This window comes from Dysidea avara, chromosome 1, assembly GCF_963678975.1.
Source record: "Dysidea avara chromosome 1, odDysAvar1.4, whole genome shotgun sequence".
NCBI lineage: Eukaryota > Metazoa > Porifera > Demospongiae > Dictyoceratida > Dysideidae > Dysidea > Dysidea avara.
The window spans coordinates 424,356-444,442 of NC_089272.1; the positions used below are offsets into that span (position 1 = coordinate 424,356).

Here is a 20,087-nt window from a genome sequence, read left to right on the forward strand (position 1 = left end):
TCTGTCCTTATTTCTTCTGCAGTTGGTATGTATGGTGTGGAATTGTATATATTCAACAATGCCAATCCATTTAATCTATCCTGGGTCATTGTTGTGCGTTAAAAAGTTTTAATTCTACGCAAGGTACTAAATGATCGTTCAGCTTCACATATCTAATTTGAGCTCATCTGATAACTCAGATTGAAGCAGCACTCCTACATCCTTAGGTGGCATAATTGCAGTGCTTTTTGTTGAAGTACCCTCATTGCTCGTTTGCCTCTCATCTACTACTGATATCTCGACTGTTACTGAGGTTGACCTTTCTGGTTGTGCATCATCACGAGATTGTGAAAGATCGAGAGCTGGTCTCTCAGTTTCTGACTGGCTTTGTTCATGGCTCTGACGTGGTTAAACCTAGCTGAAATGTAAGAGAACTAATAACCACCAAACTGGATAACATTAAGTGTCAGTGTTAAGTGTCTAAACTTGAGTTATTTAAAGCATTTGGCTAGCTAGCATTAACACCTCATAATTATACGGCAATAAATAATTAAACAACATAATAGCAACTTTCACAAATGATACTTTTGCTTCCTATGTAACATCGTATCTAATGTTAACTGGCCTGATGGTTTTCGCTTATACGCACTAAATCACGTTTTGTTCTAAATAGAGCACACCATGCGCTAGTCACACTTTACAAACAATCAGCACCACACTAGTTAGTATATAATTGTACCTAATACTGTGATTCCCTTTTTTTTTCCTGGGCACACCAGCTGTGCTGACTGCCCAGTAATCATAAATAAATAAATAACTAAATAAATAAATAAATAGTTGTGAGTGAGTTAGGAAAGACAGCCTTATAGCTAGCCAGAGATGGTGTGGAGGTAAGCTGCAGGTTGTTGTAGATTGTGTATATAATCAATACCATTAGGTTCTTAGCTGAGTTCAATGCTCTCTGCTGTCACTGACATTTTCAGAGGGGGTTTCCTGAAACCCTTGGAAACCCCCCTCCCACAACATACCATACCATACACCATACACCCACTATACAACTCTTTGGATTGTGCCACCACAGAAGGTTGGCTATAATAATTATTGACTCTAGCACAGCATACAATAAGAGACACTACAAAACTGATCAAACTTGAATTATATAGCTACATTGCAAAATCTGTATGTTTTGTGGAGTGGGGGCTAGCAAAATTATAATAAACTGAACAAAAAAAAAAATTTTTGAGCTGACCAGCCCAGAACAACTTAGGGAAAAAACCTACAGGCTCACTTTCTTTTTTTTTTTTTTTGGCCATGTAGGAAAAAACCCAAAATGCTCCACTCCACAGTGTGTGTGCTAGTATAAAGTCAAAATTATGAGTCTCCTTCTCCTACGATCAGCTATCTAACATCTGAGTCAAGGAAAACCAGAAGGGAGGGTGGGTGGGCCCAACTTGTAACACTTTTGTGGCCTAGAATGAATTATAATATTTCACAACACACTTTTATACCAAGCATCACGTGCTACGCATGACACAACCATGACGTATTAACGTGGGAGCTTATTTTCTGTCTAATTCATTTCATTCAAACGCCAGAAAATACACCTCCCACAACATACCATACCATACACCATACACCCACTATACAACTCTTTGGATTGTGCCACCACAGAAGGTTGGCTATAATAATTATTGACTCTAGAGGGCACAAAGAAGGCGTTTATAGCTATATTAAGATACAGTCCCAAACTTTGAGAGACTTGTAGCCTACTCTCAATGTTATCCTTCACATAACCATCCTTTGCTGATTCTGAACGCCATCGCCCATGTCTTTTGAAGAGCCTATCGGGCACCTTAGCATTGGCCGCTGCTGTAGCACCACCAGCCCTCAAACTGTGAAGACCAAAGTCCTTGACATTATACCCCAGGCTAGACAGCTTCTTCTGAAAAAGGTCTCGCAAACAAGTGTAACTTATCTTTCCTGTGCCTCGCAACTCTTCACAATGCTTGGTTTTTTGTATTGGCCTGAAGAGGAAACGCTGGTCCTCATGGGGTGTGGCTGTCCTAGCCATATAACACTTGAGCATAGCTACAGGGCATGTCCGGCTTCCAGTTCTTGATATGACAACCTCATCTCCTTGACGCAGCTGGTCTGTCTTACTCCCTAGAATCTTAATTGCTAGCATTTCTTCAGAAAACTTAATTTCGCATGGTCTCAGCCTTATGAGCTCATCAAACCGAAGAAAACCTGCAAATCCCAGAAGGCAGGCAGTAGCTAAGCGTAGATCAGACAGTGCTCCAGACTTCTCTGCATCATCAACGATCCTCTCCAGTATATCCACTGTTAGCGGTTCCTTCTTCACTACTGGTTTAGCATATGACCGCTGAAGCCCTTCCAGCACAGTCTTCACGAATAGGTTAGAAGATGGTGAAGCCAATCCTGCACTTGCATGGGCCCATGAGAGGGCATTACAGGCTTCTTCAGCTGCTGACTTTGACCTGGTCTTTTCCCCCAGATGCTGAAGGTATAAGGCTACTTCATGAGGTTTAGCTGGCAAAGGCACCAACTTATGAGAGGTTGCCCATGTCTTCCACCTCCTGAATGCGCCCAAGTATTTCTTAACAGTGCTATTAGCACGACTATGGAGGACTGTGTTAGGTAACTTCTTTGCCAATTCCTTTAGCCCAGAATCTTCTAGCTCATCTAGTAGCTTCCAGCTTCCTTCTAGTAGAATACTTGTGTGTTATAATATTAAGCAGCCGTATATAGTTTCTAGATACCATATACCCATGCATATCACCTAGAACAAAGAGAACATGTCACATGCACGTGGGATGAGTTTAGATCATCAATCAATTGAGGTCAGCCGCATCATGTCATACACCAGGGTACTGGGTACTAAAAAGCTGCGGCAGTTGCCGATTTGGAACATCCTTCTATAACACACATAATATATACATATACCTCTGGTTATTGATAGAACTATGTAGGCTGCACAAATGATCATTCACATTAGCACTGTAGGCAGAAGTTATCTGTATTAGCCTGCAGACTGTAGCATTCTTTATATTAGCACTGTAGGCTGTTGTCGTTCATATTAGCACTGTAGGCACTAATCAATAGCACTGTAGGCTGTATTGCTCAACATAAGCTCTAAGCATTGTAGGCTGCCACCATATTCAAAGCACTGGAGGCTGCAACTATTGGCTGAAGGCAAAAAATTGCCAAAACTCTAGCAACATCTCCTTAAACAACACGCTTTCATTTTATATATTTTTTAATCTTTTTTTTAAAAATTAATTAATAATATATATATATATTTTTTGGATGATTATATCTGTGGCTGTGCTACGTTGTAAAATCTAGCCTCACTGCTAAAACTGGAGTATTAGGTAAACCCTTAAACAGATTTTGACCTGTTGGACCTGACAGAAAGAGGGCTTGACAGAAAGAGGGCTTCACTATTAGGAAGCTCAGCTATCCCCACAACTGATTTTATTGGATTTATACCATCTACAAACAATAGTGGCCAAAAGGGGGAAGATATCCACTGGGGGACTATTAGGGTTCCTTTACAGTGCATAGCTTGGGCACGCCGAATAACCCTTGGAATCAAATAAACAGGGGGACACCACCAATTATTCTCATCCGTCCAGGAACATGTAAAGGCATCGACAGCCTCTGATCCAGGCGTCCAATACCTTGAATTGAACCGCTCAAGTTGGGCATTAGATCGGTTAGCAAAACGATCAACAGAGTGGGGGCCCCACAAAGAATCCAACCAGCTAAAAACAGAGTGGTTCAACATCCAGTCATTGTAATCGACGATGCGGCTATAGTAGTCTGCCAATTCATTCTGTTCTCTAGGAATCCACTCTGGCTCAATTAGTATGTTATTACTGGCACATGTAGAAAAAATTCCTAAGGCCTCTGCCTACAAGGATGGCTTTTTACTTCCATACTGGACAATCCTCACCACGTTCTGGTTGTCTGTGAACCAACGCACACGCTCATTCTTTAATTTTGACTGAAATGATTCTAATACCATTCTAACAGCTTTCAGTTCCCTCCACGTAGAGCTTTGCACTACCTCACTGGGTGACCACTGACCGTTGGCCACCTTGTTACCATGCTCCACTACATATCCCCCATAGCCAGTACTACTAGCATCTGAGTATACCACACTCACTGCAGATGGTGTGGGCCATATGTTTCTACCATTAAATTGAGATATGTTATCTAACCAAAATTGGACTTCGTCCAAAGCTTCCAATGACAATGCTAACTTTTGGCACCATGAAGTGCGGTCATTAAGCACAGAATACAAGCTACGGGTCATTAGGCGGGTAACTGGGCCAAGGGTTAAGGACATTGAAATTATTGTGCCTATCAGACTTGCTAGTTTTCTTGCTGGGACCAACTGGGCCTCCTTCACTGCCAGCAACTTTGACTTAAGCATATCAAGTTTACCCTCAGGGACAGAAAATTCACCCATTGATAAGTCGATTAGGAATCCCAGCCATTCCATGTTGCACTTAGGCTCCCATTCACATTTCTCATTATTTACAACGAATCCCGCATTTCCCAGGTCCAGCTTAACTTGGGCACTTTCTATTAAGGCGTTCTCCTTGCTTTTTACAGCTACAATTCCATCATCCAGGTACACAATAGCCTTCAATCCTCTACCACGCCAATGCCTTACCAAAGGTCTCATCAACTTGGTAAATAGGTAACATGCAGTTGCAAGCCCAAATGGAAGGACTTTAAACACAAAATAGTTTGTTTCACCGTTGGTTTCCCAATGAAAACTCAAATATTTTTGATACTCAGGATGTATATCAATATGATGATAGCCAGACTTTAAATCAAACTTAAACATATATTCGCCCGGCTCAAACATCAGGGCGGCTGTTCTTAGGTCTTCGTACTTGAAACTCAATACATGCAAATACTGGTTTAGGTATTTTAGATTAAGGACCAGACGAAGCTTGCCTGATGAGTTTGACACAACTGAAAGAGGGCTACATATATATGGTCTGCCCTCCACTTGTGCTGCACATCTATTGTTAACCAGATTTTCAATTGCTTCAGATACAAAATCACTGTGGCTTGTGGCAGATTTGTGATTATGCTGGAAGTGTGTAGGGGGGATAAACTTAAGAGGCAGGCGATACCCATTTCTTATACAATCTAAAACTGGGGGAGGGGCATCCAGCACATTCTCCCAGAACTCCATATTCTTTTTAAGGCGTCCTTGGACATTGGTTATTTGCTGTAGTCCACTGGGCTCTGCTTCCCAGAATTTCTGAGTTATGTCAGGACATGCTTCACCGCCAGACATGCCATGATAATTGACCTGGTGCACATCAGGTATCTCATGTAAACCCTCAGACTTATGGACGCTTTTAGCATCAATTACAAGGGGCCTAACCATTGGCTCAACATCCAACTCTTGGCATTTAGCTGGCCCAGCAGCCAGATTATCAACACACCCTTTGATATTAACACACTTTATGTTATTAGTTGGCCTGGAAGCCAGACCATCAATGAACTCTTTGTATTTAGCTGGTTCAGTAACCAGGCCATCAACACACTCATTGTACTTAACTTGCCCAACAACTGGACTATCAACACATGTACCACAAGAACTTTGACCTACAAACTCAGACACATCAGCAGCACTGCTCACCACAGGCTGGTACAGAGGATACAAGCGGTCTTTCGCTTTGCAACTGGCAACCAGGTGGCCACATCCTCCACAGCCATAGCATGGTCCTAGCTTCTGTTGGTTGCGGTACTGCATACTCTGGTACTGCCCAACTGGAACTCTGTATTGATATGGGGGCCCCCCCGTGGCCATTAGCGGTGGTGGCTGGTACACATCCCTCCTGTAACCAGGTCCTGGTTGGTCCATATTGAAGGATTGCTGGCGTCTCCTCCTGTATCCCCCATTAATATGGCCACCACCACGCCGCTTTCTGTACGTAACTCCAGTCATCTCCGATTCCTTCTTTGACTCCTTCTTCGCCCTTTTAATATTCTTTTCATCATCGGAGTCGTCGGCTAAAGGATCGGCTTCATAATGTCGGACGGCACCCCAATCAGAACTGTCGGCTATCATGATGTGTTTCTGCCTTTTATGCAAGGCCTTCGCACCTTCATCCAGACAGGCGTCGCCTTGGCCAGGGAATCCTTATCTGATGGGTCGGCTGCCAACTTCTCCAGCTCGCTGCGGGCCGATGAGATGGATTCTTGCATTCCGGAATTGAACGTAAACTGGTGTTCATGGCCTTTCTTCTGGAATGTATATCCCGACTTAGTTATCTTCTGGGAGAGATCCTTGGCCGTCTTTTCCTGCGCCGTGTTCACTTCTTTCCTGAGCTCCTGTAAGGAGCTCGAGAGCTTATCGTCAGTCTGTCGCTGAGCTTTTTGGATCTCCCGCATTTCATTCATTAGCTTTTCGAATTTGTCATCATCCATCCTCGAACGCAGTCAAATAAGACAAGCTAACCTGTAACACTTTTGTGGCCTAGAATGAATTATAATATTTCACCACACACTTTTATACCAAGCATCACGTGCTACGCATGACACAACCATGACATATTAACGTGGGAGCTTATTTTCTGTCTAATTCATTTCATTCAAACGCCAGAAAATACACCTCCCTACGCCCCTGGGTGAATACTACAGGCTTGATTTCTTTACCATTCAATGTCACCTTGACCCAAGATGTTCCTTCTCACCAGTTACAGCACCTACAATGCATGGATTTACTCCTTTGTGTCCCATCTCCTTTCTCCACAAGTGTAACAAAGCAGGTTACGAGCACTATTCAAGCTACCATGCACTCATATATCATTCACAACAAGACTGACACAAAAGTACAAGGACCAATTAATACTTAACTATGTAAATAGCTTATACAAAAGGTGTTTATAATACAAAGATAAATAATTTAATAGGTCTGTTACACTATCCCCCTCCACTAAGAAGATGTCCTCATCTTTATGATCTAATATAATCCTGGAGTCTTGCTGGGGGTCTATGTTCTCATACTGGATAACGTCTCATCTCTGCAGGTGGTTGGTCTTGTATATTGCTGGAGTTCTGAACTACATCCTCTACAGTATGTTGGTTATCCACCAAAGTAACATCGTCATCGTAATCCACTATTTCTAAATTAGTGCCAATTGGTGGTGCTCGTACATTATTATGCCTTGCTTGTGAGGGTTCAGTACTATCACTTGAGGCTTGCCGTGTACTACTGTCTAATCTAGTATCTTTTCGGCATGGCTTTAGTCTGTTAAAATGGACCACCTGTCTTTGTCTTCTACTTTCCTGTCTTTGTATCCTGTATGTACATTCAGATAATTTTTTAACAACTCTAAAAGGTCCATGCCAAGGATGAAATAGCTTCTTACTGCTGTTTCTTGGCACCTTTGGATTCAATACTCAGACCAAGTCACCTACAGCATATGAATCACCATGTGTTGTTTTGTCATAATATTGTTTTTGTTTTTCGTGGTGTACTCCAGAAGTCTTACTGGCAAGCTCAAAAGCAGATAACAATCGCTGATCTAGCTTAGTTGCATACTCAGTCAGTGATGTGGAATTGTGAGGTTGTGTAATACCATACTGAACATCAACAGGTAACACTGGTTGACGACCATGCATTAAGTAGAATGGTAAATAATCAGTTGACGCATGAACGCTAGAGTTGTATGCAAAGCACACTTTTTGCAGATGTTTCTCCCAGTCCCAGGGGTTAGCCTTGCAATGAGTGGCTAGCATACTCAGTAATGTCCTGTTAAATCGCTCCACCATACTGTCACATTGCAGATGATACGGTGTAGTCCTGCTCTTCTGGATGCCTAACAAGGTGCATACTTCTGACATCAGCTTACTCTCAAATTGTGGACCCTGGTCTGAGTGAAGTTGACTAGGAACACCAAAGTGCATAAAAACTCCATCTACTAATTTATCTGCAACTGTATGAGCTTCTTGATTTGGAATGGGGAAAGCTTCCATCCACCTAGTGAATAAATCTGCGACAACTAATATATGTGAGTTTCTATTCTCACTCTCTGGAAATGGTCCCACAATGTCCATGGCCATTATCTGCCCAGGATGACTAGCTGCTATGTTTCCCAGCGGTGCTCTTCTTGGGGTAGTAGTAGACTTTCTAGTTGCACAACTGGCACAGGTTTGGCACCAATTGCAGGTATCACTCCAATACCCAGGCCAGTAAAAACGTTCCTTGACTCTGCTAAAGGTTTTCTCCTGTCCTAGGTGGCCCCCTGCTACACCTTCATGCAATGCTGCCAAAGTTCTGGGACGATGTTCTTGGGGAACTACTAACTGGAACCAGTGCTGATCTTTGTTTGGTTCTTTAAACATTCTGTATAGCAGTCCATTAATAACAGTCAGTTGTTCCCATAGCTGCCAGAGTCGACTGTCACCTGCGCTGTTTGTTGGTTGAGTATCAGGACGATTGTTAGATTCTTTAGCAGTCAGAACTAGACTAATTCCAGGGTCATTCAACTGAGTAGCTCGCAATTCCTCGGGGGAATATTCACCCAGTGATGATACATTTGGAGTCGTCACTGCTGCCAGAGCTAGAGCTTCATCTGCTGGGATAATCCCACACTGCTTGCATGGTATACGTGACATTGCATCAGCATTCTTGTGACGGATACCAGGGCGATGAATAATTGTGAACTCATATTCTTGCAACTTCTGCACCCACCGGGCAATCTGACCCTTTGATTCCTTGAACTTATGTATCCAAGAATGTGCACCATGGTCTGTTCTTATTGTAAAGGGTGCTCCAAGGAGGTAAGGACGAAAGTGCTGCAAAAATGTGACCACTGCCAATAGCTCTCTTCTTGTTACACAATAGTTTCGTTCTGATTTTGTCAGGCTTCTACTGGCATATGCTATGACACACTCCTTTCCCTTCTGGACCTGTGATAAGACGGCGCCGATTCCTGTATCACTGGCATCAGTATCCAGGAGAAAGGGCTGGGACCAGTCAGGAAAAGCAAGGACAGGAGATGACACCAGACGGCTCTTTAAACAATCAAATGCCTCCTGACATTGGCTTGTCCACTGAAACCTAGATTGTGACTGTCGCTCGGTAAGTTTATGAAGTGGTGAGGCTATGGAAGCAAAACCCTTAATAAACCGTCTATAATAACTAGCCAGTCCTAAAAACTGTTGAGTTTCTTTCACTGATGTTGGTACCGGCCACTCTTTTGCCTGATCAGCCTTGGATGGGTCCGGCATAATGCCCTCTGTAGACACAACATGTCCTAGAAATTGAACCTTAGGTTGTAGAAACCAACATTTATTTGGATGTAACTTTAGCCCTGCCTTATTTATACGCTCAAACACTTGTTTCAAATTGCAAAGGTGCTCATCAAAACTCCTGCCCACCACAATTATGTCATCAATGTAGACTATGCAACTACTCCATTGGAGGCCCGACAGTACCATATCCATAAGCCATTGGAAAGTTGCAGGAGTGTTGCATAGTCCAAACGGCATAACATTAAACTGGAACAGGCCCTCGTGTGTGCAAAACGCTGTCTTTTCTCTGTGCTGTGGGTCAACTTCCACCTGCCAGTACCCACTCTTCAAGTCTAATGTGGAAAAGCACATCGATCCTGCCAGGGTATCCAGAGTGTCATCAATCCTGGGTATGGGATAAGCATCCTTGTGAGTTATTTCATTCACCTTGCGGTAATCTACACAAAAGCGAAGAGAACCGTCCTTCTTTGGTACAAGAACAATAGGGGATGCCCAAGGGCTTTTTGATGGGGCAATGATGTTTTTTTCTTGCATTTCGGTTAAAAGTCTCCTAATTTCATCTCTTTGGGGCAGAGGAACTCTCCTTACTGCTTGACGGATAGGGTTTCCATTGGTTTCGATCAATCCGATGATTCAACAGATTCGTTCGGCCAAGGTCACCAGACTTATAAGCAAATATGTGTGCATAAGAAGAAAGCAGAGCACTAAACTGAGTGAGCTGGTGGTCTGAAAAAGTATCTGGCATTGTGCTGAGTACATCATTCACCACTTTCTTCCATTCCTGGTCAGTACAAGCAGAATCATTAGTTTTGCCTACTGATAATATCTCCTCTATATTACTGATAGCCTCTGCACTTGCCACTTTGGTTCCCTTGTAAATGGTAGTTGGCTTATAGTCTAGGTTAATTATCCAGAGTGGTACAAGCCCATTTTGAGGTACCACAATGGCTCTTGCTATGAGAACTAGCTGTTTCTTAACTGGCTTGTCCTCCACCATCCAAGTCCCTTCACAGTTCAGGGGCATCGTTCCCATAACCTCAATTTCACTGGCGGCAGCGATGGTCAGTGTTTCTGGTATGACAACCTCTACATGCCTTGTGCTATTCTCTGGTAGCTGCTTTGCATTCAGAGATATTCGGGTCCCACCAGAACAAAGTTCCCCTCGTGCCAGGTCTAAGACACAATCATTAGCCTCCAAGAAATTCAATCCAAGGATTCCTTCTGATGTTAGGGTATTAACAGCAATTATTTCTTGTTTAAATGTTTTCCCTGAGATTTCTAGCTCAATAGTTACCGATCCTTGAATCTGCAAAGGTGCACCATCAACACCAACCAGGCGCAAGCCAACTGGGTTCATTCTTGGGGCGGTGGGTGGCTTAATGTGTTCCCATACCTCACTAGATACAAGCGATACAGCTGCCCCAGTGTCTACCAGGAATGATACCTCATTACTGAATACACGTGCACACACAGTATATTTTGATACACTATTTATAGCAATTGTGCACATGTCATTATCAGGTGAGGCACAATTACTGTTACATACCTGACTCATGGGTAAGGACACTTCTCCACACGTTGTAGGTGGGATATTAGCACATCCACTAGCATAATGTCCTGGCTGCTCACACTTGTAACAAATTATTGCTCGATGTTTCCTCCTCTTCTGTCTTTGCTGGTGGTACTGTTTCCTCATTTTAGTTGTTACTTGTCTCTCATTTATCTCATCTTCCAGTTTCTTGAGCTTTTCCATTAATGTATTTACAATTGCTTCTAGATTAGGCTGTGTGGAGGTAAGTGTACATTCCTGTGACCCTTGATGCTTGGCTTGTATGGCCGCTGCTCCGAGCACGTACGACTCAAGCTCTATGGTACTCGAGACGGCTTCTGACATGGTCTTCGGGCAGCGTTGTCTCACACTGTGGGATCTTCCAGTTTTTTTTGTTTTTTTGTTTTTTTTGAAACTTAATGAGCACAGATTACAATTACACACAACTATTACAACTACATAAACTACAGGGGGAAAACTATTACTAGGGAAAAAGGGGATTATCATCATCCGAGCCCTGAAGGGCCTAGTACCTCAAGATCATCTTAGTATTGTTGGACCACAGTTGCACAGACAGTTGTAGTAAATTCTTTCTAGCAACTTTCCGAGGGACACCGCTGCGAGGAGTGGTACGGTCAGCTATATTCTGTAAAGTTTTTAGAGCAAAAGGTGTCCAAACTCCAAATGTTTCCACAACTAATGGAATGAAATCTGACCCCACCTTCTCCACAGCTGCCAAATGCTTCTCATCCTTGGCAACCTCTCCAGCAGCAGCAGCCACCCCAGCACATGAAGCACAGGAGGCTGAGTGGTGCAGCGTATGGAGACATCGAAGTAAGCTGGACGACCATGCTGGAAGTCAGGATGAAAAACATCGCCAGGGCGCAACCCATCATCATAAGAAGCTCTCTGTTCCCTAAGAACCCCGGGGTGATCCTGTGAAAGGGCATTATAAATGATGTTTAGCAGAGCATCATGACGACGTATTCTCATTGGGCCTCGAGAGCAACCTAACAGATGGTCACCATAGTTATCGATGGTAGAAAGACAGATACACAAAGGAGAGAGTGGAAACAAAGAAACACCCAACCATATACGTAATCCAATAACAAATTCAGGCCCAGGGATAGCCAAACCCAGACTGACTCGAGGAATAGCTTTGAGCCAGCCACTACTTGTGCCAGAAGGGTGTGACAAAGCAGTCAAACGAGCTTGATCGCGAATGCCAAAGGATGCAAATAAGTCATCAAATAAATGTTTGTCTAATGTAGCTTGCAGGTCCTTCTGAGAGGCTGAGAAAAGCAAATGACCACTGGAAATACCCGATTCAGAAAGTAAGGTGGCAGCATCCTCCTCATTAGGGAAACTGAGCTGATTAATATCAACAGAAAGAAGGGTGGAGGCTAATTCACGAACACTGTTACATGAACCCAAAAATGCAGGTGAAGCAAAAAAAAACAGATTCACGTAACCCCAGGCCTCCTAATCGAAAAGGCAAAGATGCCTGTCTCCAAGAAGTATCGAAAAGACTGCACTGCATAATCCTACCAAGGCAGGAATGAAGATTATGATCAAATTGAAGAAGAAAGGGTTTCAGGATGGTGAAAGGCACAGTGCGAAGGATTTTACAACTACTGAGGCAACTACGTAAAAGATGGAGCTCTACCTGAGGGTCATCTAACAGAGAAAGTTTCTCCTAAGTTAAAGCTACTTTGTCCATTCGAGAAGAAAGAAAATCTTCCAGTTGATCAAAGTAACAACTCAGTGCTATGTATTCTCTGGCTTCCTCTTGAAGCTCTGGATATGCCTTGTCTGTTAAAACACCGAGTCTGTCCGCGAAATCACCCCAACTTTCAGTTCCTCGTTTCGTACTATGCCGCAGTTCATTCTTGTAAAGTTCTGTTTTACTACTGGGCTCGAAACGCTCCTGAAGGGCTTCTCTGGCCTGTTTGTAAGACTCACTCTTAGCTCTGCTTAGCGCCACACGTGCCTTTCCGGTTACTCGCACGTGCAACCATTGCAATTTTGTAATGTCGTCCCACCTGTTGACAACTGCCACACTTTCAAAGTGCTGGATCCACTCGCAGAAGTCCTCCTCCCCGCTAAACACTTCAGGAAGGATAACTGGCCTTCCCATTGGCTGAGTACTGTCCTGATCGTCCGACACCTGATCAGTCTGGTGGTTCATCGCTCGGCCGTGACATGAACTGTAACAAACAACAAAAACAACAGGCCACTACAGTACGAGACTCGACCTTCCGGGGTACCGTTCAACGTAAGGAGTTGATATGCCACGGTACCACAGCTTTTTCACTTCGGGTTCAGATGAAACGTCGTGGGTCAGTCTAGGCACTAGTCTTCTGGCGTGGCCCCGGCTGATCCTGCCGACTACGCCAGTGTAACAAAGCAGGTTACGAGCACTATTCAAGCTACCACTCATATATCATTCACAACAAGACTGACACAAAAGTACAAGGACCAATTAATACTTAACTATGTAAATAGCTTATACAAAAGGTGTTTATAATACAAAGATAAATAATTTAATAGGTCTGTTACACGAGTGTAAATGTTTTGATTTTTGGTAGTGTGTGAATGGCTTCTATTGCTGACCCATCATGTTAGCATAAATTGCAACAGAAATCATCTGTAATTTTGGACACATTTAAACTGAGTGAACTCATTGCAGAGGTAGTTCTCATATTGTTAATGTATGTAATGTTATTTAATGGGAAGAAAATAGATGAAAACAAAGTGAAATGGTGACATTGTTTGATAGATAGTAATAATAATAATAATTATTATTATTATCAATTTAATAAAATACATTAAAGCATACACACAATGAAACAACAGTAAATATGACAATTAAACAAAAAATATATATTTGTCACAACTGTCAATAAGATGTCTCATCAATAGCCACTCCATCTGCCAAACTTAGTGATCTCCATTTCGTTCGTGATCCACGCACACATAATAAGACTGCTCGAATAATTGCAAATGATAACCGTGCCCTTACATATCCCATCACAACACTATAATTCTTTCCCATTTAACTGATAGAGAATCTGCAAGCCTGAATAATCAGCCTCTGAACCAAATAAACCATCTACAGAAAAGCACAGAGGCGTGAAACTGGCATGACGCGCCAGACAAGTAGCACCATACTTCCTCCTTTTCTCAACTTCAGTAATAATAATAATAAAAATAATAGGGTGCGCATTGTTATGGCTTCTTTCTTTAATGTGGTATTCATGAGTTCATTAGTCTTAGATCATGAAACTAAAAAAGTAAGCAAACAGATAGAAGTAAATTTAGATATTTTAAATTTGAGTAGAGACCACAGAAATAAATGCAGAGAAACAAGGGAGGTTGCCCATACCTGTAACCATACTAGTGCAGATTTGATTTCTACTTTGGTCATGACAATAGAGATTAAATTTGCACTAGTATGGTTACAGGTATGTGCAACCTTCCTTGTTTCTCTGCTTTTATTACTGTGGTCCGTATTCAAATTTAAAATTCCTAAATTTTTCTTCTATTTTTTATTTTTTATTATGCATCGACAACTGGCTTTTCAGGTAGAAATCACGACACCATAAAACTTAAGCTTACAAGTAATACAGAAGCTACATCAACACAAGTCTCACTTTCTATATCTGTTGCAATCAGCTCAACTGCTTACTTCACTTACATACTCCATGAACTCCATCTTGAACTAAGAACTACTGTGCTGCAATGCTATGGCACATGAAGATTCAATACACTTCACTTATTCCTTATGTTAAACATCAGTCATATGGAAATTGAACATTTGCAGTCTTAAACACGACTTGAAAAGGACAACTTTCCTAGTATTAATCCCCTCACTTACATCAAAGTTTCTGTCAAACAAACAAATAATGCAATGAATACTTCAAATTATGGAGCTGAGGTTGACTGTTTTATTAGAGTTAGTAACTGTTCAATCAGTACATCATTTTAGCAAGGTTTATGCTTTCTGAGGTGACAAATACTAGCTAGCTGGTGATGCAGTAGTCATGATACTGGTGTGTATACTGTTGTATACACAGGTATTCAAATTAGTATCTTCCTCTGAACAAATGCATTATTTGAAGCAACTGTGGTGGTTATTTTATAAAAGGTTCAATATGTTCAATTCAGCTACACCGACTAACAATGTTAGCCTCTAGCTCTGAAGTTCATTTTTTTCACTTATTAGGTTAGAGTGACATGTAACTGCATGTAAGGCCATGATAAATTAATCTTATATTTCATGGATGTGGTGGGTCAATGTTTGGCAAACGCAAAATAAATTTAAATCATGTGATATCTTAAAAAGATTGTTAATAACTCGTTAATATTATTGTGCAAGCAGAAACAGGTGTACAGTAGTAGCAAAGGGGAAGGAAATGGAGCTCCATCACTTTATTTCAGAAGGACTTTATCTTTTGCACCTGTCAAGATCAAGATACTCTAATAGAGCAGTCATATAAAATCCAGTAAATCAGCTGAAATGATTTACATTTTTATTTATTTTTTGACCTGCCGGCACTACTAAAGGGCAAACAATCCGTGAAACATGACATACCCTAACTGTTATAAAATGGGAGCATATATGCATTCTTGAACATGTATCAACATTAATATTGATTTTGTATATAATCAAGTTTGAAATAATTATAGTTATGAGTGATAAAGCCACTCTTGCATGGTATCTACATGTATGTACATGTATAAGTGCATTTTGTTAGATTCACGACCATCTGACCGTCCATCTGAGCTGCCTCCTTCTGATGGAGGAAATTTGGACTATCGTATTCAGTTAAACATTTCTGCTAAACTTGTTAAAAATGCCATTCTGATAAGTTGGGAAAAAAGACAACGTAAAAAACAAACAGACTTTTGTAAGCACAGATATACATGGACACTGGAAGTTTTCACATGGACCTACAATGAAATTGTGGATTTGTATAGCCTAGTATGGAATCAATCTTTTGTTCAGAATGATTCTCAAACACCGATCAATGTTTTAATATCACATGAAGATTGCAACAGAAACAAAACTTATTTCTTATTATCCGAATCAAAAAATTTTACTTATTACAAGTTTCAAATCAAAGTTTATAACACAAAGAAGGGGAAATTAGTTATAGGCTCAGATTTCTATGGATCTCATTTGTACTACTTTGATAAACAAGGTCAGTTATCTTTGGTTCAAAGCTAATCATCTATTTTTAATTAATGTACACTGTAGTTCCACCTTACATTACATATCCTCGTGAAGGCCAAATTCTACACGATGATGAAGAGATTAACTGCAAAGCTGATGGAGAACCAAAACCAAATATTACTGTGTGGCGTAGCCATACAGATTTCATCGCTTTCACTTGTATTGCTCAAACTCTCATTGTTACTGACCCTCCTATGGAAAGATATGAAACATTGCAACAACGAATAGTTAATTTCTTTGGTGAGTAAATATTTGTATTTAAACTGATTATCTGCACTTTTGTTTATAGTGTATAAGACACCAAACACAAATGAAACTCCAACACCAATTAAACTGAGGTATGTAGTATGCATTTGCCTTGTTTCATCTCATATATAAATAACTTTGTGTGGCCATAGGATGATCAAAGTAAAATAATGTGTTACATTTACCATATATAGGGTCCGCAATGAAAAAAATCAATAATCATGAAATTACTCCCCTGCTATTTCAACCTTAATAGGGCATATCAAAGTATTTTTGTATGTACCAATAAAGCTTATTTATCTTTCTCCATACGACTGGAATCGTGATTGCTTTGTGTGGGAAATTGCGAAAAATTGCGCGCTCTCCGGATGAAGCATGGGTTCCTTCCCATACTTGGCATATATAGTCCAGGTCTATACCTGATTATAACCCACAGCAGAAATAAAACGATTTGCTACTGTGGATTTGGTACGGAGCTACTCTTTGCCGAAAATCGGCCAAAAATCACATATTTTTGGATTCGGAGCAACCCAGCAATCAACAAAAGGAAAGCCCACAAACCTTCACTATACAGCAATATAGTTTGGTTATCACTTCATGCACAGCGCAAGTTTCATATGGATCTGAGCTTTCCTTCCATCAAACTAAGCGGCATGAAATTTCTTCCTGTGCGTCTGAGACTAAAATGGGAGGCGTGGCTGCAATAACTCCAAGTTTTAGTTTCTCCAGCAAGTGATTTAGGTTTCAATATTATGTTGTGACCACCTAATGGTATTAGTTTCCAACCAGAAATGGACCACGTGATTATGGATTGGTTTTCCGTGTGCATTATAGCTATACATAGTTAGCTATGTAGTGGTATAATCCATATGGTTGCAGGGGAATTTCAACAATAAATACCGGTATGAATTGGCCACCTTGCACTACTAAATGGCACAACACACACTTTTTTTTAAAATTAGCTATACCTTCATACTAAACTGTAACTGTAAGTTTTGTACATTCAATACTTGTAATGATGTGTATGGGTCCTTCTAGCATATACTGCTAAGTAAAAATTCATCACACACTGGCTGTCAAATTTTAATGGTACAAATATCAACCCATTGTGCAAAGTTACAATTTTCCTGTGCCTTATACCCCCTGGTGGAGGCTCTGCACAGTAATAAATACAATACAACACAATATGTAATTATAATTTTAATGGTACAAATGCATAACTATATAATTTTGCAAGCTTTTAAATTTCTGTTTTGCTTGTAGGATGTGCATGCAATTTTATGTTGAGCTATAGACTGTGTATGGTATATATTTGGTAACACATTGCATGTGTGAGATGTAGACATTTACTATAGATATCTTTTTTATAATGAGTCATAAGTTAAGACTTATGTTACTCAGTATAACATGCAGTTTCAATGGCCTATGTCTTTCCACTATGGATCTATTACCTTAAAACGTGACTTACAATGTGATTTCTAAAGTACATGTGATTTTCTTCAATGATTTATAAACCTCACATAAATTCAGGAATGGCTATACACGTGCATAGACAGCTCTACAACGTGCATGTTATACATATATCATAGAGCACTCAGTACATTGTGGCTGTTGGTATAACAGTTATCCAACAGGCCTTGCATGGTATTAGTCTCGCGTGCCAGATGGTTTGTGTGGGGGCGCTAAATAAACCATCTGGTCACTATTGCACATATCCCGGGACTACTGCCGGAATGTTGGCAGAGCCAATCAGATCACTTCGCGGACTCTGTGACGAAACAAACACTAATTATTCAAATTTAATAAAGAACTGAATATCTGCTACAGATCACTTTTTCGAAAGTTTAACTATGCCATGGGCTTAGGATCTTTTTTTCCCTAGTACTATAAGAACGATTATAGTTCACTTTAGATTTGTGAAACGGCGGAATTGTCGAGGGAGACGTTCAGCAATGTTTCGAATACGTCATCAGGACATTACCAGTACAATTATCGTCCTAGTCTTCTCACAGAGGTGATTGGAACGATTATTACATCATCCTTGGCGCACAACAATACCGTGATGTAATCTAATTGCATCCCAGTGAGTTCACAGAAAGTGTGTGCAACAGTAACCAGACGGTTTATTTGCCGCCCCCACACAAACCGTCTGGCATGCGAGACTAGCATAGTATTTCTCACGATAAAGCCAAAAATAAGTAATACCCTTCTGTCAGATATATGGTGAACAACCTAAAATCTCTTGTATGTTAAAGGCTCATATAATACATTAAAGCACAGAGTAACTGCCTGCAGCTGTAAAAAATAAGATTGAAGACATACCTCCCTTATGTTTAAGAAGAAATTAAGTACAAACTAGCTAAATTTATATACCACTGATGTAAATTATTTTTGTTGGTTCTAAAAATATATAATGCAATACTCTTTGTCAGCTGTCTGCTTCAAATCTGTTAAAATACCTTGACTGTTTATATGACTGTTCTATTAGAGTATCTCAATCTTACATGCAAACAACCCTGCCATTTTTGATAGGACCCAAGTTTTACTATGCCTAACTCTAGTAGCTTCGTCAGTGGTGTCACAGTCAAATGTTAATAAAACACTAGTGAAATTTGCTTGGATTATACTACTACATAGCTAACTATGTATAGCTATAATGCGCACGAAAAACTAATCCATAATCACGTGATCCATTTCTGGTTGGAAACTAATACCATTAGGTGGTCACAACATAATATTGAAACCTAAATCACTTGCTGGAGAAACTAAAACTTGGAGTTATTGCAGCCACGCCTCCCATTTTAGTCTCAGAAACACAAAAAAAATTTCATGCCACTTAGTTTGATGAAAGGAAAGCTCAGATCCATATGAAACTTGCGCTGTGCATAAAGTGATAACCAAACTATATTGCTATATAGTGAAGGTTTGTGGGCTTTCCTTTTGTTGATTGCTGGGTTGCTCCGAATCCCAAAATATGTGATTTTTGGCCGATTTTCGGCAAAGAGTAGCTCCGTACCAAATCCACCAGGGGCGGATCTAGGATTTATAAAAGGGGGGGCTAACTCAAAGTACTAATCTCTTGGGTAGAGGGGGGTCTGGGGGCATGCCCCCCCAGGAAAATTTTGAAAAATAGATGCTAAAATACTGCAATTTGGAGACATTTCCACATAAAATTCATAATATTTTCTGCCTGTAGATATTTTATATACTGCCTTTAGATTATAGGTATGGCTCTCTGAAGCATTTTGTTAATGGAAAAGTTTGGGTAGGTACAGACAACCAAGTACATAATGCACAATTGCACAACACTGAATAGGTGCATGTTAGAATAATAATGTTGAGAGTGGAAAATTTTGAAATTTGAACAATACAAGATTGAATCTGAGAGCATTTTCAATGGAAATGGTGTACCTGAATTAAGTATTGCCATACATATTAACTACACAAGTAGATGAATGAAGCCCTTTAAACAGACCAATGCATTTCATTGTATGCATAGGTGCAGGCAGATTTGGAAAAATTCCATAACAGAACCAACTACATGTTTCCAGTGAATTTTCTATTAGAGTAGTTAGCTGACTGCTCTATTAGAGTATCTCGATCTTGTACACCTCCAATGCTGATCCGGGTCCTTGTTGCATAAACTTTAGCATAAATCCACTGATAATACCTTGGAAAGATGTTTATAAGGTGGTTTTATGAGTATTTGTATTATTAGTGGTCATATAATTATGCTAAGACAAAATTTTCATTATAATACTCAGC

At 40.6% G+C, this 20,087-nt stretch overlaps 1 protein-coding gene across 1 annotated transcript in view; it reads left to right on the forward strand.

Annotated features, from left to right (window-relative positions):
• Window positions 1–20,087, forward strand: part of LOC136242659 (uncharacterized) — a 44,802-nt gene that overhangs the window by 9,714 nt on the left and 15,001 nt on the right. Inside the window, exons 3-5 of the mRNA XM_066034459.1 lie at window positions 15,598–16,044; window positions 16,101–16,316; window positions 16,366–16,414. Of these exons, the coding sequence (XP_065890531.1) occupies window positions 15,598–16,044; window positions 16,101–16,316; window positions 16,366–16,414 (712 nt within the window). The remainder of the gene's footprint in view (window positions 1–15,597; window positions 16,045–16,100; window positions 16,317–16,365; window positions 16,415–20,087) is intronic.